Source organism: Lissotriton helveticus, chromosome 4_1, assembly GCF_964261635.1.
Source record: "Lissotriton helveticus chromosome 4_1, aLisHel1.1, whole genome shotgun sequence".
Classification (NCBI taxonomy): Eukaryota; Metazoa; Chordata; class Amphibia; order Caudata; family Salamandridae; genus Lissotriton; species Lissotriton helveticus.
This window is the reverse complement of record NC_136063.1, coordinates 1,527,199,778-1,527,223,807: the sequence shown is the minus strand read 5'-3', so window position 1 is coordinate 1,527,223,807 and position 24,030 is coordinate 1,527,199,778. Positions and strand designations below refer to the sequence as shown.

Sequence of the window (24,030 nt, the reverse complement as noted above, 5' to 3'; positions counted from 1 at the left end):
ACTAGTGTATTGATAACAGATGTGGTCAACACTGTACAGTGATAAAGTTGGTTAGTAACTCTGGATTATTTTCCGTGAGCAGAGGTAGCTCTCGTTATAGAAAAGGTTGGAAGACCCTTGGTTTAACCCTTGTGAAGAGTATGGCAAAAAAACTATTTTTACAGAATACTGTAAAATGTTACAGGTCTAAATTTAATTATTCTCAATTTAAAAAATGTCCTTATGAAGGCTATCTACTCTGCACCAAAGAAGTTAATGGCTGAACTGAATAGGACAGAAGAAATCCGATGTAAAAGAACAAAAAAGTGCAATTCATAGTGCAACAAAGGAGACTTACTTTCCACATAGGAAGAATGTTGTGAGACACTCAAAGGAGAATTGTTTACCATTTAAGTAGTAAAATACAAACTGAGAAGGAAGTTGCCTATAAAATGTAAAAGCAGTTAAGCTCTTAAGAGAGGCAATCTTATTCATTTGGGCAAGTCAAAAGTACGCTTTACTCTTCCATTCTAGACTTCCTATAGGATAAGCTTCTTCATACAGTTTAGAGAACTTCGTCTAATAGGGAGAATTAGTAAGTGAACACGGAATGGATACCTAATTGTATTAAAATACCTCCAACAGAAGAAATTACATTTGCCTACACTACATGAATCCAGGAGTCCGTCACTAGGAGCTCTGATTCAACGTTTCACAGAAGGATGTAAGAGAAGAGAAAAAAGACAAAAGTGTCCTGAAACTTCTCTGGTGTGGGCAAGTCTGTGTGATTAGAGAGAAATGTTCAATGATGTTGAGTCTTGAGGTACAGAATGTCCAGCAACAGGAGAAAAATGAACAGAAAGAAATATTTAAAAAGCTCGACTACCAGTATGAAACTGATATTTGAGATGGGTTTCATAGGGGTGAATGTGAAACTCCATTTATCTGTATACAACGTAAACGAACAGGTGGTGTACACCATGCATTTCAGCGCTTAAGCTTCCCATGTGTAATTTTCTGTCAAGGATCAAGAGAAGATGCTTTCACCCTTTTTGCCAATGAGCTTTGGTGAAAAAGAAAGGCTTTGGTTGACCACTTGTTGGATGACTCAGTGGGATTCTAAAGGAAAAGTGGAAGCTTTTCCTGTTAATTGAGAAAACAATTGAAGGTCTTGAATACGGTCTTCATATCCAGTTTCCAATATAAAAATATTAAAAAAATGAGTAGGTTCTTTAATTTGTTTGTAGATTAAACAGAACTCCCAAATTTTGTGGAGAAGCATAATAGAACAGGTTGCAAGAAAAGCAGAACCCTACAAATGCCACTTCAATATCTTTTTCGTATATTATTACATAATTTTACTCCCAATGTACTAGTTTCTAGCAACATTGGACTTTCATAAATTTTGTGTAAGGCACACATGAAAAATGGAGGCTGCTTTAATGAAGAGCTTAGTACATATTGAATAATATGGGAAGTAGATGAAGGATTGGTCAACAAAGCCAAACGCCTTTTTTGAGAAAATAACAGTCTGCACTCCAATGGGAACGCTCTTGTAAAAACCATATGTAAAGCAGCTCCGAAGTACTAAAATGTTTATAAGGGGAAGCTGTGGACTTGTTGCAATTTACACAAAATTGCTAATTTTCAAAACTGCATAGTACTCAACAAAGCAAGTATCAAAACTTGCATAACTCTATACAAGGAGCGACAAAAAAAGATAAATGCATATCTTCATTCACTAAAGAAATTATAGTAGTTCTGGTGAAAACTTTGGAGAAATTCTTCGAAGACACCCTAATATGCAATAAACACAATATATTAACACCAACCAAATCTATGAGGAATAATGGTGGAACTCCGAATTAATATTAAGTCGACTTATTGTGAGGTGAGCTAAAGAGATAGCTCACCCTAAAAAAAATAGGGTTTGTAAAACCAGAAAACACACTCAATATGATGTCAAGTATTTGAAACTTCTTTGAGCAGATAGAAGGGTCTGGCAAGCCGTTTTTCATTTTTTGAGAAGGGCTCAATACATCACAAGAGTGCTTTGTCTACTCAGTGGTCAAACTGTGAATAAACAGACCATTGCCGTAGAACTTGGTAGAAATGAGACCAGTGACAAAAAAATACATATTTTATTTTTTAGTAGGTTTCTTCGAGTTGCTTTATTTTTTTTATCAGTAGGGCACCTGTAGACAGGGCAGCTAGTACTGGGGATAGTTCCAGTAGCAAAAAGGACTATGGAATTTAGGGGGGCAGGATTCAGTAGGTTTAGTATAGACCTTCTATAAGCAGGTGGGCCAAAACACTATGAAATAACTGCTGGAGACATGCATGAAACTTCATGCTTGGGAAAGTTCCAGAAGTTGAGAATCAATCCATAAACATGAAAACTTCCAAAATTAAATTGTAAAGAATCTAATAGGCAAATCCCAATACAGGGATTATTAAAACAATAAAGCCTGACAGATAAATGAGGCAGGTGGGCAAAGAGAGGGTGGCATCGTGTCTCTACCCTTACCAGTAACAAGCCATGCTACACCACAGATTAGACTATTCTAAGGACCTAAAACAGGAAAATAAGTAAGGTTTGTTCACCACATAAGCCTTCCCTAAAAGTCATGCAGGGCTCTGGAGCTGCAGCCCTTCCCAGCATTCAGCTGTTGTATGGTGAATTTGATTTCCCTAGATATTAAGGACCCTTCACCTGCAAATGCCCACTTCATGAAGATAAAGTCTCTACATTTCTTGAATGCTCAGAGACCCTTTAAATGCTATATGATGCAGTCGCCTTCAAGGCATCAATGCCCTTGAGTCTATGGCAAACCAGAAGTCAAGTATTTTTCTCTCAAGGTCAAAGACCATCAATATCAAGGTTTTTAGCGGCAAAGACAAACATGCTAAAGAGGAGATTGCAGAATTTTTCAGATCCCTCCCCAGGGGAGTAAAAGACTGGGTAGCACAGACCAATGTGGAAGCAAATAGTCCAATATTGCACTCGTTGGGTTATCCTATGTCTGCACTGAGCAAGGAGCCTACAAGACTCTGCAAAAGGTCCATGAAATGAAACACTGATTAATGACAATGAACACTTAACACTCATAATCCACTTTCTCTAAAAATACGATTTGCAAAAGGAAATAATCCATTCACAGCAAGAGGAAAGATATGCTGAACATTTTTCCCACACTGTCTCAAACATGAGGAATTCCAAAGATAACGGGTCTGAAGAGACTGCTCGGAGAGTCAAGGAGAAAAAGAAATTGTAAGGGGGAAAAAACGAAACCTTACTTTTAAATCCTCCAATACGAAAACAATAGTTACAAGAAGAATAGAAAACTTTATTGTTTGAGTAATTAAAACCTTACAATATATATGCAGTAATTCTTGATTGTAAAATCAATTATAAAATCAGTTCTATAAAAATAATAAACTTCCAATTTGTTACGCTATTTACAAGTTATATACTTCCTAAATTACATTCTTTCAATTTTTGATGTTCTAACTTAATTCTCAATTGCATTAAAAACCTTACAAAAGCAGAGCTTAAAATGATATCGTCCGTATGGAGGCATCTTATCAGTGCTTGTCTATAACTCCTTATTCCGCGAACATTAAAATGTCTCTCAAATCTGGACAAACACGCAGGAGGTGCATAATATTCTCTTCGCCAAGTTTGCATAGGTTACAAGTCCTTGGACCCTCTGTTCCCAACCATGGCAATAGATGACATGAGCCCGGAAATGCTCCAAAGCGAGCTTTTATGAAAATGTGTTTAAATTTCACAGACCAAGGAATTTCGAGGTACGGTTGCACTTTTACTTTGGTATAGCCATTCAAGAGAGGCCATGCATGTTTTCTTTTTGAGAAGGTATCTTTATCCTGGATTAGTGATAAATGCTTTGTTGAACTATTAATTACTTTTTTTTTAAAGAATTCAGGGTAATTGGCATTTCCCAGACTGAGTTTACTGAATATTCCTCTAATGATGTAAATAGATATTTCCACGCCTGGGCTTTCGAGTTTAAGTTTATTTCCTGCCACAATAGTATGGACAGTTGATTTACAGTGTCCATTTTTATCCTTTTCCACACTTTGATGAACTGTCCTTTTTGCGCAAGTACCTGATTATTTATCCCAAATTCCATTCGTATCTGCGCAAACAATAATTACAAATAATGTTGTATCTGCTCGAAACAATGTTTTGTTAAGAAAATAGATTAACGGTCATAAGACCAACGTTTAGGATTCTTGTTCCACAGGGCAGAAAAATAAATGGACCTGTCCCTAGAGTGCACTGCAATACTAAAGAAAATATGTGAATTAATCCTTTAAGTGACAACTGATTCCTATAGGGAGGCTTGTGCCAATGCGCTCATATTTCTTTATTTTGTAAGGAATGAAGGAACTTAAAAAGAGCACAAAGCAACTGGTTATTAAGGCTTTCATTTCTATCAAAATGGAAAGTGTGCGCCTATATAGGAAATGCTGAAAAAAAGCCAGGCCCCAGTGTGAATATGCAGCTTGCACGTATCCACTAAGCAAGCATCAAGATACTGTAGCACCCATTTTTTGTTTTCATTTACTGTTCAAAGATTGCAGCTACCCATCTTGGAGAAGTAAATAAAACCTTTTAGAAAGCGTGTTAAAGAGCATTCTCAAGAAAGGAGAGGCTGGTAGCCAACTGGAATAGCCACGACCTTTTATTTATGAAAAAAAAAGCTTGATTGAGTGCGTTTGTCTGTCTGTCACTCCTGTTGAAGCGAAAATTACATTCAAACCTTTAATAGATGAGAAACTCGATAATGAAAGTTTCTGAGAGAAAAAGGAATACAAATGCATCAACTACACGTTCAAGAACATGACAAGAGAATTTTAGTTACTGCATCGTAAACGCATGCAGAAATAGTGTACCTTACATGATATTATTCGCATAAATAAAATAGAGTGCGACTTTCTAATGGACAAATGACAATTTCATTTAACATGTGCCTAACATGTGTAAATGGTGATCTGTCACGTTATGTTGTTTAGCTATAATTTCGTATATGTATTAATGCTATGCATCAATAACGAATTGCCTAAGATGTATTCTAGAATATATTTACACATTAGGACATTTGAAAAAGTACACATGTATCATACTGACACAAATTATTTGTAACCACAGTAAATGATTTCAAGTTCATCAAAGTCATACTAGAATCATGATATCTTTATCTTTATCTTTCTTGTGAATGTATGCTTAATAATTGGATATATTTCACATTACATTAGAATGATGTATTGTACTGCATATGTGAAGTTTCTCAACTCGCTGAACCTATTGCTTGTGAGAGAATTTCTCAATATAACAAAATATTATGAAACAGTTTTTTCTTTCCTTTCATGAGTTCTCATGTACTGTACACGAGAATTTGCTACAATTTTTGATACAATCCTATCAAGCTGCCTGGGAAGCTGTCCTCCTGAACTTGCTTATGTGTTCTTGCTAAAGGAGCATTGTTCCAACGTTTCAAATATTGAATTGCTTAAGGACTGCCTAATAATCCCACCTATTTTCTCCGCATTTTGTGTCTTCTTTATTGCTCCCGACACTCATCCTACATAAACTGACTAATGGACTGACCAGATGAGGTGATTCCAGGAGGTGTGACCTCTGGAACTAATATAATATTGCCCAATTTAACATAGAATGGGCTATTGCCGTTTTCCTCGCTGCCTGACTGGAGTTAGTGCTCTTAATGGTGGCAGATTCGTGGTCGACCTTACTGGGCAAATCGTGATTTGCCAGATGTGGACTCAACTGGCTTCCTTTACGAACTGATGCATACGTCGTGTGCGCTGTGTGCTTGTTCCCTTTTCAAGAGACTATTTGAACTGGCAGGAGTCATGTTCCTTCCTGAATTTCTGAGCTTTAGCATCTTATTTCAAATGTCTTATTAGCATTTTAACCAAATTGTCTATAACCTGATTTTTTTAATGTACTTGTTTACCAAGCTTTCGAGAAACTAAATTAAATGTGCTCTATCGACTCAGCTACGATTTGTTTCTCTTCAACTGAGTGAACTAATGACCAGAGGAGATCATATTAGGGAAATGTCAGAACATCAAATACTAATGCTGTTATTCTGTATAATTTTGACTGAACTCTTAGTGTATATGATTTTGGCTCGCCTACGTTTCTTGAGAATTGGGCATGCTGTGATAATCTTCTATCTTCATAGTATTGTGTTGAGGGTAATCTGCATGAGCCTAACTTCTAGTTTGTAGTTCAGTTATCCATTTCCTGGCCCCCATTGGATGACTGTTGAAACACTTTATATCCAACCCCTCTCGGCACTAAGCAAGATCCATCAGAGGACCAAGAGAGTGGTAAGAATCATTGGTAGGATAAGAAAGTCTTTTGACTGATTTTTGTTGGGCCAAGTTAGCGCACCGGCAATCCCTAATTGCCAGGTGAAACAGACACGCCAATCATGATCCATGAGCTGCGTATTTATAAAAAATTACCTGAGGCTGCTGCATTACAAGATAACGAGTGAAACACCTCGTTTCCCAACAACTTTTAAATGGATCATTAATGCCTGTGTCCGACCCTTTTAAAAACAATACATTGACAAAGTTTCACAATGAAATCTTTTAAAGTACGAGTTACTTACCTTTGGTAATGATGTATCTGGTAGAGACTATTCTAGCTGCAGATTCCTTAACATAGAATTATCCCCAGGCGTGAGACTGGATCCGGAAAAATTTTGCCACAGCATCCCTGCGCGCCGGGGGACGGCACCACGCGACTCTGCCCTGGCGTTGTCCGCGTACGTGACGTCAGCGAGGTCACACAAGTCCCACCCCGGAGCACCTACGTCAGTTTTCTTCGGAGAACTTTTCCACGCCACAACACGGAGCCATCAGACAAAACTGTGAGAGTATTGGAACAGTGTGGGAAAGAGCAGAAAAATTGGAAAAAGGAATGGTGAAGAACATCACCATAAGGAACAGTGCCAGACACTGTAGGACCCAAAGGCAAAAATGGAAAAATAGAAAGAACAGAGCACAGCCATGAGCAGCAACCCTGCCAGTACGGAGATAGCCCCCCTGGAGACAAAGAACATATGAAAGAATGTCATGATAACATGTAGCAGGACTAAAACCCCAATCAACAACAATGAAGGGGAGCAAGTCCGGAACAAACCAGTAACACTCCAAAACAGCCCCATCAAAGAATGTGACATCCCCCATAAGGAACAAAGGGCAGAGGCACAGCCAAAAGACCCCAACCCAAAAGATAGCAGCGGAGCAGAACCCCTAGTAATGAAAGGGGAGGGGGGGTAAGAAGGTAGGCCCCAACCTGGAGCAACTAGAGCACAAGGGCACAGAAGTACCTATAAACCAATCCTCCAATGTGCCAAAAAGGGAGGAAATGAATAAATAAACCGGACAAACAGCCTGTCAGAAAGAGCGAAAGAATGCACCCACAGAAGACATAGCCACCAACAGGGAGGCAAGTGCAGAAGACCAAGCCAAAGGTCCTCACAGAACGGGGAGGAAGGGCGGGCCATGAAGGAATCTGCGGCTAGAATCGTCTCTCCCAGATACATTGTTACCGAAGGTAAGTAACTCGTACATCTGATAGAGACTACTAGCCGCAGATTCCTTAATGTAGAATAGATACCCTACCCATACCGAAGGGGAAGGAGGATCTGCGAGAGGACCCCACCAGCCTGGACATAATAGAGGGTCCCACAGGGGTCGAGTCCAACGGACAGGGGAGGAGCCCTGTCCCCCCCAGGCAAGGGGAACCCCTACATTCAGAAGATCACCGAAACCAAAGGGGATGCAGAAAAAACAAGAGAAGAGGTAGCCCGTCCTCACTCAGCAGAGGAAACAAGGGCAAGGTGAAAGGAGGCCAAAGCACCCCACGCCCATACAAGGCAACAGAATCTCCACCCAAGGCCCAGGCAAGGAAGAGGAGCACCGAGGAAGAAAAGCAACCTAGAGACTCCAAGGAGAAGAGGTAGAGCAAAGGCAAGCCCCCCCTCCACCAGGGGGGGGGGGGAGGGCTTGACTTTTCTCCTGTCAGCATAATTCATTTTTACATCTGGACATATGGAAACGTTTTATTGGCCCTCTATTTGTTAAGATGAACCAATGATCACCAGAGCCAGGTCTTACTCTTTCTTCACAATCAATGTTTTGCTTCTTTCCTGACACTTATCTGTTGTTCCTTGTTCATGGGCTGAAATCTCTACCTCGTTTCAACCCGATTCTTCTCCCTCTTCCAGTTAATCTTCATTCTCTCTGCTTCATATTTAAGGTCACCAAACTCATTCTTTCTCAAAAAAGAAAAAGTAACCATGACACCTAGCTTCATGTTTCAATAATCTCGAGTCTGAGGTTTATTCCGATTTCATTATCTTTGCTTTTTGTGATTTTATCCATATAGTCGTAGTTTCTAAGTGACTCAACTCATTCGGCAAACGTATAGATTTTACTGTGCAAATAATTCAATAAATCCCAAATCATATTTATGCCCTTTTCTCATCTGCATTTCCTCTTCATGATTATCTAATTCTTCTCAAAGTCGAGTGAGGGGGGGGCACACTTGTCCCTTACTTCCTTATGTGCGCCTATTTTGTCAGGAGAGAGGGCATTCTACCACCATGCCCCCTTTGGAGAGCCAAGAGTTACACTCAAACCCTCCATGTGAGCCTCTCACCGGTAAAGTACGAGTACTCACACCTCAGGCAGGAGGGAGTATGTTCCTCCTCTAATCCCACTCTGAGGCGCCTGAACCAAACCTTAAAACGACCCTCAAAGCAAGCCAACATTTTGTGCTTCTTGAGTAGGCAGCAGATTGCAGTAGTTTGTTCTTTACTTACTATTGCTCCACAAGATGACTATTCATCTGAGGATGTGTTTTTACATTTGTGTGAGGCTCCTCGCATTTTTGTATGAGTCCACAGTTCCATAAAAGGAACAGACAGAACATGATTATGATCTGTTATCTGCAAATGTATTAACATTTCATCCCAGTGCTGTTACATAACAAGAAAGCAATCGGCACATTTCAACTCATTAATATTTGTGCCCAATCCGTTTTGAAAAACAGTGCCCGAGGTTCAAAGTGAAGCACATCATTTCGATCTATTAAAAAAACAATTTGACTGCTTGATTGTTTATGAAACATCTTCAGAGGACCCTTCACTTTGCTGAAAGCGAACATTCACTGTGATTATTTATTTTCAAATGCTTGTCAGATAATCACACACACATTTGTTTCACCAAACAAAATACAAATGTTAAAGTGCCCTTATAGTTTGGTGACTGAATGAACAAGAACAAACCCTAACACCACTTAAATTTGCCAGTTATAGTTTAGTCAATTAACAATGACTTGTGCCCCATGATGTACTGCTTAGTACTTCACATATTACATCACTCATAAGTTAAATGACACCAATGATGACATTTCATCAAAATGGCAGATAGGGGTTAAAGCTCCCACAGCAAATCAGAAGTGCCTATTTTTAAACATTTTTGGTACAGCAGTACCAAACGATCCCAGTATCTCTACCCTTTTCATAAGTTAACCCATTCTTACCCAACCCCAGCCCCTTAATAAAGTCTACTTTTTCAGAAACGGATACACGGATTTACACTAAATCACAAAGGGCATGCTTTCTGAGGATAAGTTCTAATTTTGTCCCATATTTTGAACAAATCCGTTCAGCCATTTTTTCGGAGAACAAACATTTCTTTTGGAATTAAGATCGCACTTTTGGAGCTCCCCTTTTTCTGTGCCTCCATTTGATGGATGATGGTAAAACTTTCTATAAAGGGCCCAACCATATATATTTTTTTAACATTCTTTTTATTAATCATGCTCAGTAGTCAACATTTCAGTTACATATTGTTAGATCGCATTTACAAATTACATACATTCCAGTTTGGTACTTCAATTAGGCAATTACATTGAAGTTTCGTTCATTACCCCCTCCCTAAACCCTTCCTTCCTCGCCGACTCACTATATACCTCTATATGCTCGCCAATTCCCCCAGACTTTTTCCCATTTCTTCGGGCACCCTCTGCTTAAATAAATTGTGTATTCTGCATCCTGACAACAGTCAAAGTCGGAGATCCAGTCTGCCTCTCTAGGAGGGGCAACCCCCTGCACTGCTTAGCGATATAGCGTTTGGCGACCACTGCGGCCACCTTAAGCCATATCGTCATAAGTTTAGGCCAGGCCTGTTCACTCGATACCAGCAAAAGGGAAAACTTGGGTCAGGTGGGACCTCCATCCCCACCACTTCTGCCATTATTTTCCCGATACCATGGAAATATGTTTGTATCACCGGTCAGCCCCACAGCAAATGAAAGAAGGATCCCTCCTGTCCGCATAGTCTGTGGCACTGACCGGTTTCGGTGTGTCCCATCCGGTGTAATGTGGTTTGGGGGCAGTATACCTTGTGAAGGATCTTTAATTGAATTAGTCGATACCTGTCAGGAACTGCTACTTACTGCGGTCCCTTAATTGCTTCTGCCCACTCTTCGTTGTCTAGTTTTCCCAAGTCGTCTTCCCTATGGGCTCTCAGTGCCCCTAATGAGTCTTCTTGTACATAGTTGACATGGCTTTGGTAGTCAGTGGGCCTGTCAATAGTCTATCCTCTAAGGGGGATGCTTCCGGGAGGGATGTCCCCTCTTGGATGTAGGTCTTGAAGAATGAATTATCTTCGATTGGGCCATTTCATACTCTTGCTGCAGTACTGCAAATGTGACATAGGCTTGGCCTCTCCATACATCTCCCAGCTTCTCGAACGCCAGTAGCTCTCACTTACTTAACTTGTTTAGTGTGCCCACCCTGTGGGAGTGGTTTGCTGTCCCACAGTGGGGTCATCTCCGTCAGCTTCACTTCCCAGCCCAGGTGTTTGGTGGCTGCATGCCATGCCCACACCACAGTTTGAGTGTGTGCCGGGGGATCTTTGACCCTTTCTTTCTCACATAGGTTTGACAAGTATCCTCTAGGCCCCATAGCTTCTCTATCTACTCGATAAGCAGGTTCCTCCCTGTCGCCAAACACCCATTCATTAATGCAAACTAATTGCGAGGCCCAATAGTACATTTTGATGTCTGGCACTGCTAATCCCCCTTCGTACACTTTTTGTAATTTTCGAAGGGCTATCCGTAGAGTGCCCCCTATCCAGATTAGGGTTCTCAATTCGGCTTCGAGTCGTCGGAAGTACGAGTCTGGAAACTCATTGGAGACATTTTCAATGACCTACAATAATCGAGGGAGAGTCATCATTTTGAATAGGGCAGCACGGCCATTAATGTAAGTGGAAGTGTTTTCCAACGTTTGGCATCTGCAACGAACCGGACTAGCCGTTTTGCTGCATTTCTATGATAGAATTCTTGTGGGTCTCTAGTGATGTTGATTCCCAAGTACTTAAAGGCTTCGAGCTCGACCAGTATCACACATCGCTTTGTGATTTCCGGGGTGCCTCCCGCTAGGGGGTATAGTAACGATTTATCCCAGTTTATGCAATATCCTGAATAGTCCACGTAGAAACGGAAGATTTGGAGGATTCTGTCCACCGACTGCATCGGCTTCCTAAAATAAAGCAGGACATCATCTGCATGTATAGATATGCGCTTTTCCCATTCCTTCCCCTGTTGGTATCCCCCAGATCAGTGGGTCAAGCAGTACCCATGCTGCAAGGGGTTCTAGGGCTAAAGCAAAGAGTAAGGGGGACAGCGGGCAGCCCTGTCTGTTTCCCTTTTGTAGTGTAAATGTGCGTGAGATAGTCAAATTGACTCTCACCCTTGCGAATAGTTGGCAATATAAGAGCTTCAGATAATCAAAAGGAGCTAGCTATTAAGTAGAACTCTTGTAATGTGTGTCAGGAAAAACAGCTTTGTTTTTTATGAAGGCCCTCACCCACCAACCTAGTTGGTGGCATGCTTCATCATCGGGCCCCACCAAGAGCACCCTAGCTCCTTATGATTATCCATATATTTCCACGTTAAGTGAACTAGACTATTTCCTGTTCCTCACTCTCCTTTTGATATCAATCAATATAAGAGTTTCACCCACCCAATAAAGTTGAGCCCAAAGCCCAGGTGGCCCAGTACCGCACAAAACAGAGTTCCATTCTACACTATCGAACGCCATTTTAGCGTCTAGGGATAGGGCATGTCACAGCTTTTAGTTCCTCTATTGTTAAGTCGCTGTCCAGCATTTCCCTATCTGTCTTAGATAGTGTCTGCATTCCTATGTCTCTAAGAAAGTCCTTACATTCGTCCTCGGGCTTTGCTAATGGGCTTCTGTGATTTCTTTACCGGTCTCATACCTTTGGCCTTCTTCATCTATTATTCTGGGGACACACTTACTTTCTGTTATTTTTTTTTCTAGCCATGCTAGTAGTTTGTTCGCCTTATCTCCTACGTCATATAGTCTATGTAGCGCGGCCCATGCTAGAGTTCTGGCGCTGTCCTCCATGAAGACCCAACTCCTTTTGCTTTATTTGCATGTCTCGTGTCAGTGTTGTTTGCCCCATCCTCCCCCAATTGGACTTCCAAGGCTGATATTTCCATCTCTAGGGTCCGGTCTTTTAGTTTTTGGTCTTTTCTTATCCCTCCTATATGAGCTTGGGCGTGTCCCCTAATCACAGTTTTGAAAGTTTCCTAGAGCGTTACCTTCACTTGTACAGAACCTATATTTTCGTCAAAAAATAGCTCCGCCCCTTTCCTAAGAGCCAGTTTGAATTTTCAGTCTTTAAGATACCATGGATCAATTTTAGGGGGAGGGCATAGTCTTTCTGGAGACCTTCTATGACTGGGGAGTGGTCCAACACCCCTTGTGCTATGTGCGTTGCCCTGCAGACGTCTCCTAAATTATTGGCCTGGGTGAGAATATAGTCAAGTCTAGAGAGACTCACACGGGATGCTGATATGTGTGTACTTTGTCTTATTCCGGGGTGCTGGTGTCTCCAAACATCACTAAGTCCCATGGTTCGAATAAACTCACCCAGAGGGCATAGCCGTCTCTGTGTCGCCGCACCTCTCAGTGTGTCAAGTTCCCCAGAGACAATATCGTTCATATCTCCTCCTATTATTATTCAACCCTCAGGGAGTGTCAGCAACAAAGGACCTAGCAAATCAAAAGTAGCTGCTTGTAGGCCCGGAGTGGCATATACGAGCAGAGGGTTAAGGTCTTCCCCTTCCATAAGCCACTTACCGCCATGTATCTTCCTAGTCGGTCAGACCATTGCTGTACTTGAGTGTATGGAAATGACGCTGTACACAATATTCCAACCCCCCCCGGAACCTGAGGTGTAGCTTGCATGTGCAAGCAGTGTGTATCCGTACCTATTCTGTGCCTTACATTGGTTACCTAGGAGGTGGGTCTCCGGGATCAAGACTACGTCAGGTGTATGCTTTTAATGAACTGCAGCACCATTGTTCGTTTTAGGCCGCTGTTGAGGCCATTTATGTTCCAGGACCACATTTTTATAGAAACTCGAGGGATGTCAGAGGATGCCATTGGGAAGGCAAAACATATTTTATTGGTACTTATCTTGGAAAAGCTGGTTTGTTTAAAGTGCAGCTAATAATGGGCACTGATTGGAATTAAAGTGTTTAGGTTACATTTAACTTTCATAAACATTTTGATAAAACAATTAACAATAGTGAAGGGTAGTGGATTTTCGCAATTCTGACAGCAGCGTTCAATGCATAGTTATAGATCTACAGTTGCCACATAATTGACATTTACAAAATATGTTGTTTCTAGCTCAAATGGAAGAAAGCCCTGCCAGAAAGTGCGCCACACAATTGCAATTTTTGCGGCATAGTTTAAATAACCTTGCCACATGATTTGATCATCCATGCCACATAATCCTAGTAGCCCTGACAATGGCAAAGCTTTGCAGAGGGGTTTATGGACTGAGTATGAAAGCATATTTAACAGGGAACCGTTAAATATTTTCAATATTTTCATGGTAGAAAGAACATGACATGGAAGTGCAGGGGAGCAATGCAGGAGCAAAAGGGGTAGATGGGGGGCCAAGTTCATGCCACCAGGAGGAGAAAGAGCATAAAGAGGCAGGGTGGTAACAAAGTTGTAAGAACGCTAGGGGAAAAAGCCCCAAAAGAGCTAAGAGGAATCAGGAGGAGTGCGAGAAGCAATGGACAAGATGGCGGATGGCCACACAGTGCTGGGTGGAAGGGGAGACAGGGATGTGAAGTGGGAGGCAGCACATTGTGGACAAAGCAAGGAAACTGCTTAAAAAGAAAAAAAAAGTGTTTTCCTCATTTAAGGATGGTAATGAAGCACTGCTATAGAGGCGGAATAAACCAAATTAAGCAAAAGAGGCAAGCAAAGTTACCCAACGATGTGATGTGCAATGTGAGCCCAACGCCCAGTGTCTCTATTGGTAGTGTTAGCAAAAAGGGTTCGAAAAAAGGCCCCCGAAAGTGGTCTATAGGAAAGGCATGAAACATGCACTGGCAAAGTCAATATATCTCAGCAAAGCGCGAGATCTGAGCTGTTGGTGTTGCAAATGTGAATGTCTTTTAGCCGTATTTGGTCCCTTAAGTGATGTTACTGTGACAGTGTTGTGTCTTAAATAACAACAAATGTTAACAAATGTTAAAAAGAAACATGCGAATAAGAGGGGTATCTGCACAGTCACACTGACATGGGCAGATACTTCGAGAAAAACACATAATGGGTATGAATAACAATCTCATAGCTTCCACATAGTACACAGTCTCCTTTATACGTCTTTTGTGTGGACTTTCATTGCAGAATAAGGGCCAATGGAAAACGTGTGCCCCATGTTGCCTCTCCATTGAAGTAGCATATAAATGTGGCATTAAATCTACTGAAAAGTACTTTTAGGCTCAGCATATCACTCAGAGTATGATGCCCAGTCCAAGCTCTCCACGCCAACTTCCTACTGAACCACTAGTGGATCGTGTAGAGCAGCTATGGCTCAGAGGAAGCCTGTGAAGCATCCAGCTCTCCAGGGCCATCTTCCTTGGCATTGTCAGTCTGATTGCAGTCGTCCACATTGAAGTTAATACATGCTAAGGTAGAGAGGTAGCAGCTGGATACAGCTGATGTTCCATCCTGCTCTCCCAGCTCGCACCGAGTACCCACACTAGAGCATGGAAAAAGAAATAGAACAAGGCTCCAGCGCGGCTATTAGCAGCCAAAACCGGATAGCCATCTTGAAATGGCAAAGGTTAATTAGGCACTGCGGTCGATGCCTGGAAAGAAACCAAAAACAGGAGGGGTTCTTTCATTTCAGAATGCATGATCTGAAAAGAATATAGCATCTCTATTAAGCCACATTATGAAAAAAGGTGAACTGTTTACATTTAGAGAAGTAGGATTTGAAAGCACCGAGTTGCAAAGGAACAAAACGTGACTGTTCTTTTGTCAGAAACAGCGTCTAGTGTTTAATTACTGGCAAACACAAGAATATCTGGTACCTACAAAGGCAGCTTAAGTGCAGAGCACGTCAGAGTGCCACCACATGTTGTAAGGTGGCAGCAGAGCGTACAGTCCTCAATTTCTCTTTGCATTCTGGGACTTGTAGTCCTAGATTTACGTCAGTAATAAAAGTTACAGAATGCAAAGAAATGGCTATGGCAGAATTAATTGCTCACACCTGCCATGGGTCAGTTGCAGGGGGTGCGGGAAGCAAGCAGCCAGTAGTGTCCTCGGCTTTGAAGTAAGTATCTGCAGGGAGCAGGCAACCGCTTGGTCTTAAGCATATTTATCGGTATTGATGTGGGATGGGGTGGGGTGGGGTGGAGGGCAGGCTCTCAAGTAAGTGTATCTGCAGGGTGAAAGCAACCGCTGGTGTCCTTAGGTCTTAAGCAAATGTATCTGCAGGAATGTGGGATGGGGTGGGGAGGCAGGCAGCTGGTAGTGTCCTCAGCTCTTTAGTGAGTTTAGCTGCAGGGAGAGAAAGAGACCAAGCACCAGGAACAGTCTTGCTCAAAAGCAAATTGGCATAAATACATCGCGCAGCGAGTCCTGCGTCCACGGAATGTTCTGCCAGATGCACACCGTCACCCATTTTTAAAAAGTAGTCCTGAAACAAAATATGAAAATGTCTGCTGTATATGTTTAAAGGTAGCTAGGCGGAGCTCTCGAGGAGGGCTAAACACCGGAAAATGTATGATGTATGCATGTTCTTGACAAATGGAGAGAACGGAAAATGGAGCAACGATGGTGCCAGCAAATGAGAAGTCTAAGGGAGGGCAGAAGCCCACGAAGTAGATGCAGCAACTCTCGGTTCGAGATAGCACGTGTGTGCCGTATAGAACAGAAACCTAAAAATGTTTTGAGAATCCGCACACATGTGGAAATATTCTAAAGTTTAAGAATAATTATGAAGTTCCCCCAAGGGGCACCCAGATTTAGAATTTTAAAATGCCTGAAAAACTTTCATTAGTTTTCTGATATGCCTGCTGGTTAATTCATACAATACTGTGTCACAAGGTTTTAGGTGAAGGTGTGAGGGAGACTCAGGACACCTGGTATAGAGCTTCTAATGTTCAACTCTTTTTGTATGCAGGTATTGTTCCTGTCAGTATGTACATTCTGACGAGTCTGAAAGAAAGGCTATTTGATCTAGGAGTAGATATCACTTAGAGTAGCTATACTACTGTGAAAACATTCCTATCCACGTTTCTCATTGATGGCTAATTACCTTTCGACCTGTAGGCTTCTCGACCATGTTGCTGTCACTGTCTGAATGTTCACTTGAAATTGTTTTTGTGGCTCCAGATCTTGGCATCTTACAGCTGTTCAGCTAGCTGTATTCTGATAAGTGTGCTCATCATGTGCCTGCAAAAGAAGGCATTGTTTATTATAATACACACTCCTTAGAAATCAAATACAATTTACCTTAACCTGTTCACATAATTATAACACTGTACTATATTTGTGTGTACTACAATGGGACATATCAAAATGGCTTGAAACGTTTATATAACTTTTCTCAAAATCCTAAAAATAGTCACTATTAAAAGAAAAAGTGCACATCCTATACCTGCTTATGACAACGTAAATGTTACCGTATGCATTTGAAATATGTTTAGTTCATAGACTAATTTGACTTCACCGGTGACTACAGCATTCACTGGAACACAATATCAAAGAAGATTTACAAAGCAATAATTTTCTGAACATTTGAGTTCAAAGATTTTAGACAAGGCTGCTCACTCAAAGTAAAAGTGGTGAGCAGGGCGACTCCACTGAGACTAACCCAAAATAAAAGCTGCAGCAAAGAGAAGATGCTAGAGACAAATGGTAGTAAGGATTAATCAAGAGCACAAAGAAATATATAAAATATTAAAGCAATATGAAGTAGGAAATCAGTCCTCTAATGAAAGGACAAATGCTTAACAGTAAGAACAAGCATACACAAGTAGCATTCTCTAACTTAACTGAGCGTTCTGGCGGTCCTGATCATGATTTCTGAAACAAAACAAGCATTCGCAAAGCCAACCAGTCTCACCTACGAAGAGCTATCGGCTATGCGAATTTGTTTTAGCCATGTTGTACACCAGCATGGTTGGTCATCAGCATGATTAAACGTGAGTGGCGTAGAGGAGAGTGGTGTGGAGTGGCGTAGGGCAGAGTGGCGTAGGGCAGAGTGGCGTAGAGCTGCTTGGAGCGAGTAGAGTGGCACAGAGCGTTGTGGTGTTGAGTGTTGTGGCGTACAGTGGAGTAAAGTGGCGTACAGAAGAGTGTCATAGTGTGGAGCAGATTGGCATAGAGTGGAGTGCCATAGAATGGAGTAGATTGTCGTAGAGTGGAGGGGTGCAGAGTGGAGAGCCATTGAGTGAAATAGTGTGTCGTGGAGCAGCGCAGATTGGAGTAAAGGGGAGTGGAGTGGCATGGAGTGTATATACATACACACACATACACATATACACACATACACATACATATATACATCCATGAAGCTACCCTACCAGTCCATAGCAAGTGAAATACTACTTGAACGCTACTGTTTGCAATGTTGATATAGTAGAGAGAGCATGAAGGTTGGAAGATTAGATAATTGAGGATTTGAGAAGATGGAAAATTGAACAGGCTATTTGACTGGCTGCTTGCTGGGTTTAAGCCCAACATAAACAATAAATAGTCTGAGCCTTTGCTGAAATTGGCTAACTTGAGAATGCTGATCTAATGTTTCATCTATCAGGGAAGAATGAAGTCTTTGTTGACAATTCAGAATATTTTTTAATTAAAATAAAATCTGATTACATTTTTGGTATCAAAGAAGAACTTTTATTTATTTATTTATTTAACTTGTAACGCGCAACAGCTACCCGCAGTGGGTTTCCCGGCGCTAGGGATTGACTCAAGAAGAAAGAAGTATCAGGTAATATCGAGCAGACCAGGACAACGGGCAGATCACTCAAAAAGCAAGGTCTTAAGTCCCTTCCGGAACCGCAGCAAGTTATTCTCCAATTTTAGAGCAACTGGTAAAGCGTTCCAGAGCTCGGGCCCTAGATGAGCGAAAGACCGCCCGCCCATTCTGGCAAGTTTGAATCTTGGGATAACAAAGTCTCCATTCCCAGAAGATCTAAGGGTTCGATGAGCCCTGTATGGTTGAACTAAGTTCTGTAGGTATTTAGGGGCTGTGCCCTGCCTAATCTTGAACAGATCACATAAGGCTTTAAATTTAATCCGGCTTGAGATTTTAAGCCAGTGTAAATCACGCAGAGCAGAAGATGCTGAAGTTCTCCTAGGAACCTTCCGAAGCAGGCGGGCAGCCGCATTGTGGACTACCTGAAGAATCCTAATGGTTGCAGCATCAGCTCCCAAATAGAGAACATTACCGTAGTCCAGGCGGGAGACAACCAACGCCTGGACAACAGTTCTCTGAGTGGATAGGGGCAGCATCCATAACATTTTCTGGAGCCATCTTAAGATGGAAAAGCAGATCGCTGCAACCTTTGTAGCCTGCTGCCTCATAGATAACTTGTCGTCAACAAGGAAACCAAGGTTGCGAACCACTGTGGCTGGTTGTGGAAGTGGTCCCATATCACTAGGCCAATGTTGGGGGCCCCATAGATTTTTATTATTTCCCAATATCACCACCTCGGTCTTCTCCCCGTTTAATTTCAGACAGTTCTTCTGCATCCACTCGGCCACGCGTACCAGGCCGAGCTTTAGAGCAGAGGGGCTGTTCTCATCTCTGCCTGACAGAGAGAAGACAATTTGGGTGTCATCGGCGTAGGAGAATAGCGTCAGCCCCGCTTCCTCCACAATGGTGGCCAGGGGTCTTACGTAGATATTAAACAATAAGGGGCTGAGTATACTTAACATGGTGTTTGTAAGATAAAGCGTACTGAAAACTAATGCTTGTGAGACGGTCAATATATGAGGATGCCATGCTCAACATGCTTGTGTGTGAAATGTCCTGGACCCAAACTCCAATTTCACTGATGTGCCAGTTCCCAATGGAGGGACAATAACATCAGACCATTTAATTGAAGCTAGACAGACTGCTTCATTTCTTTCTTTTTAAATGACAAAAGACAAAACGGTTCCTTTTGCGTCTATGACATGGCATGTTCAGTAACACACATTTCAAGTCCACTGATACGACATGTGATATGTAATGTTGTGTTACATATCCTATGAAAGGTCGAATTGCACCACTTAATGCTCCCTACATACATGTGTGTAGAGTGTTTGCAGAGTATGTTTCACTCGTCTTATATCTACTGTTTGCTTGTTTTGGTATATATGTTTATTCACGAACATAATTAACTCCCCCCCCCAACAAATATAGCCGGCACAGGCCCTAGGGATAACTTCTCTGTGCAGTGATTCCTGTCCAATTGCTTGTGTATAAGGGGGAAGGGAGTAATGAGAGAATAATCAAAGGGTCACTCTTTCCTCTGCCCGGTTTCCTCCTATTTTTATAGTTGTTTGGTCCAACTGAGGATTTCAAATATGAAGCTAGAAGTTAGGAGCTTCTCCACTAATAAAACAACTCAAGGGACTTATCATTTTTGGTAGCTTGTGTGAACAAGTACAAGAAGTCATTGAATATGCAGTCTACTGAATGTTTCCTGAGCCCATATACTTCCTCTCTTTGGAGCGCTTCAGCATCTAACTGCCAAATACCATAGAGCTATTGGGTGTCTTGAGGTCTATTTCCATGTTATTGTGATGGTTATGTTAGTCAATAATAGTGCTAACTCTAAGAATGTAATTCCTGCCCTGCCTGTTTTGAAGCATTGGACTGAGCCCAATATAAAGGATTCAATGCTATCAAGGTCTCTACGACCAGTGCTGCCAATATTGGTAAACTTCTAGCTAAACTTGTATTATCTCAGGATAATCCCACACCATGTGCATAAATCCAGTCTGCTCTGTCCTACATCAGGGGAAGATCGTGGGTGACACTATATTCATTGTACTATTCGTTCGGGATTGTTATGTAGGACCTGTACAGAAAATGTAATGTATTTAAATATGGTTTTTCAGAGTACTTTAGTAGGGTATGCCAACATTTTATTGCACTCATGAAGCCCTCTGCCTAGGTCAGTTTCCAATTTATCTTGAAGTGCCTTCAGTGTGATCCTCGCTGCCCCTAGCATTGGTCTATAAAGCCTTGTACCAGCCTTCTTCTGCTTCCCAACATGTAACTTGACTGTACATATTCATGTGTTGATTGCTCCCAGTCTGCGATTCCCCATTTGTTTCACCTCCCGGTTATCATGGTCTTCTGACTGAGGAACTGCCTAGGGAGCCCAACACCACCACCAGGGACTCAAATAAAGCCAATACGCCAAATAAAGCCAATGATCAGGCACTGAACAGACTCTCCACTGTGGTAATCCCAGCTGATTGACAATATTGTTGTCCTTTAGCAGACTGGAAAACTAGTTTTCTGGGAAGTCGCTGCAGAGGGAATATTGAGGTACATGGCTTGTCTCTCCGAGCCCTTTGCAGCGCTCTACAGTAGCACTTCTGGGCAAATTGTTCCAATCTAGGAAGAGTGTACTGCATTTTCACACTGGGCAGTTGTAAGTTGTGTATTGATATCCAATGGTTAATAGTTGTTTCCACTCACTGAAGACAAGGCAAAAAACTGACCACTGCAGAAACTTGCAGATAACCTCCCCGTTAATACCTTCTAGGGACATTCACATTTGATGTGGTAAACCAGCATGAGATTAAGGTGCTAAAGCAAGATTGATGCACGTTTAGTGGTATTAGAGAGAGGTTCAGGCTTCTTTTCTGGTGCTCTTAGCTACTGCTTACTTCTTTTGTGAAGTGACTGGGCTGTAGGATGGCACGGCAGGTCTGGTCCATAAATGGAGGACAGTAAACGAGACAAGACAATTATTTTAGTATTATATTTTTATGTTTTGGTATAATTTTATATAAACTGACACGGTTTGCAGAGGCACGGATCAAGCTTGATGACTAACAGAGACATCTCGCAAGCTAAGTAGTGGGGAGAGCCAAGCCGGTGGTTGTGGTAAGTGGTGGCAATGCAAATGGAATGATATGCACAGAGAAACTGATATTGGCAGATTCCCCAGCAACTGGAAACGCAACTGATGATGCCTTGCACTTTCTAGGTTATACTGCTGATTTGATTGAACTGCTTGGTAGTGGGTATACCTGGCACACTAAAACAAAGTTGACATTAAACACACTGATGCAGATGCGCAGACTCCACTTCTAAGTGATACAAGCAGAACATACCGGTCTAAATGGCCAACAAATCATACATTGGCTCCAGGAATAGTAAAGAAAAAAATAGACCGCAGCATTTGTATTTTGTAAGAAACACGCTTATCAGGTAAAGACACAGATGTTAAAATCAAAATTTGTTGGTATGGAATTATTTCCCTTCTCAAAATGGCAGCAGAGTGGGAATACATATAGGCACATGAACAGGATTTGGATTAGCTAGTATATACACAAATGAATACAGCAGATGGGTTCTGTTAAACAGCACCCTTAGGAGGTAAGCAATCTCTTTGGTATCAATATATGTATCAAAGCAAAGTCAGGAGGCTTTCGTAAACTACGAACTTCAAGAAATCCTCAAACATGCAACAGGGACCCTAATCGTGGGAAGTGACTGGAATTTAGTGGCTAATGGAGTTCAAGATAGGACAAGCAGATGCTACAGGAGCATAGTGAACTCTGAGGCACATAAAACAATGTTGAGAACTAGGGTTGGTGGATTCTTGGTGAAATTTTAACCCAAATGAGACTGACTATACCCAGTATTTCACGGCCCAGAAGTCTTTGGAAAGAACAGACATGTTTGCTGGTAGATACCCTCACACCCACAAACCGAAGTTGAACACAAAGTGATCCTTCCATCGGACCATGCATTGAGAACTTCCAAATGGGTAGCCAAGAGGGCGCCGATTGCACAGACACAGCAGCTAAACAGAACACACCTAAGAGACCCACAACCAAAACCAGCAACTGAAGGACCAATTAGGGAATACTTCCAGTTTAAAGGCTCGAAGGGACCAACCTAACTATGGTTTGTGATTCTCTCAAATCAGTTGTGAGAGGAAAGATCTTTGCAGAGGGAGTACTTGTAAATATGTTCAGAGGAACTGTCTGGGCGAATATCAAGAAGGAATAGAAAACAGCAGAAACCCTACATAAAACGAGACAGACAATGAAAAAAAAATGATGGAAGTAGGTCCTTTCACTCAGGGTATTTAATGATGCTGGACTTGAATAAGGTTGAATATGCCACAGGAAAATTAGAGCCAAAATATTATAAGATGTTAATAAGACTGAGAAAATTTTAGCAGCCAGGGTAAAAAGGAAAACAAGTGCACAAACATATATTTATCAAAAGTGACAAGAACAACCAATTAGTCGCTACATCAATCATTCAATCAATTTGTACTTGTAGAGCGTGGCTTGTCACTCAAGAGGGTATCCAGAGGCTTGCTATCATATCATATCTTGCTGCAGGTCTCAGTCGAAAGCTAGGTCTTGAGCCCATTCCTGAAGTAGGTCAGCAAGGGTGCTGTGGTTAAGGGTGTTCCCGGCATTGAAAGCGGGATGGGAAAAGGAGTGTCCTATGGCGTGGCAGCACTGCATGCAAGTAATCTGTGCAAGGGCGAGGTATGCGAAGCAAAGGTTCATGGGGAGCGGGGTGGGAGGGGTTGGTGGAAGTGCAGGCGGTGGTTCATGTAGGTGGGCCCTTGGTCGTGGAGGGCTTTGTAGGTGGGACCAGGAACTTGAAATGGAATCTCTTCTAGACCCAGAGCCAGTGGCGGTCTTTCAGGTGCTGGGTGTTGCGTGTTATCTTGGGCAAGTGGAGGTTCAGTCTGACAGCTGCATTCTGGATCATCTGGAGTCATTGCATGAGTTTGGTGATGGTGCCTGCATTCAGCGCATTGCCGTAGTCCAGTCAGCTGGTGGTAAGGGCCGGCATCCCATCTTCCTGGTGCGATGGGGAACCCCTTGAAAATGTTGCTGTGTGTGTGGAAACAGGCTGAAGAGATGCAGTTGACCTGGCATTTCATGGATAGTTCGCTGTCGAGGAGGATGAGGAGGTTGTGGCGTGGTCTTTCAGCGTGGGTGGGTCCGAATTCCGATGGCTACCAGGAGTCGTTTCAGAGGGCGGTATGTTTACCAAAGATCAGAAGTTCTGTTTTGTCTGTGTTGAGCTTCAGGCAGTTGTCCTTCATCCCGGTTAAGATGTTCCTCATACAGTTGTGGAAGTTGGTCTTAATCAAGGTGGGGTCAGCTGAGAGCAAGAGGATGAACCGAGCGTCGTCAACGTAGGAGGTGATAATGATGTTGTGCGTTTTGACGATCTCAGAGAGTGGTGTTATGTAGACATTGAAGAGGGTTGGGCTGAGGGATGAGCTTTACGATGCAGAAGGTGTGCTTGGCTTGCAATGTGAAGGGAGGGAGACACTCTCCGAATGTGTCCCGTGAGAATGGATGCCATCTATCTGAGCGTCTTTGATACAAAGTTGGCGCAAGAGATCGAGGAGTGTAA

The 24,030-nt window shown here is 42.1% G+C and overlaps 1 protein-coding gene across 2 annotated transcripts in view; it reads right to left on the bottom strand.

Moving 5' to 3' along the window:
* Positions 1–24,030, bottom strand: part of ANKRD12 (ankyrin repeat domain 12) — a 358,273-nt gene that overhangs the window by 190,240 nt on the left and 144,003 nt on the right. For both annotated transcript variants that reach the window (XM_078688133.1, XM_078688134.1), the window contains exon 2: positions 16,714–16,850. In XM_078688133.1, coding sequence (XP_078544259.1) covers positions 16,714–16,800 — 87 coding nt within the window. In that variant the 5' untranslated portion in view covers positions 16,801–16,850. The remainder of the gene's footprint in view (positions 1–16,713; positions 16,851–24,030) is intronic.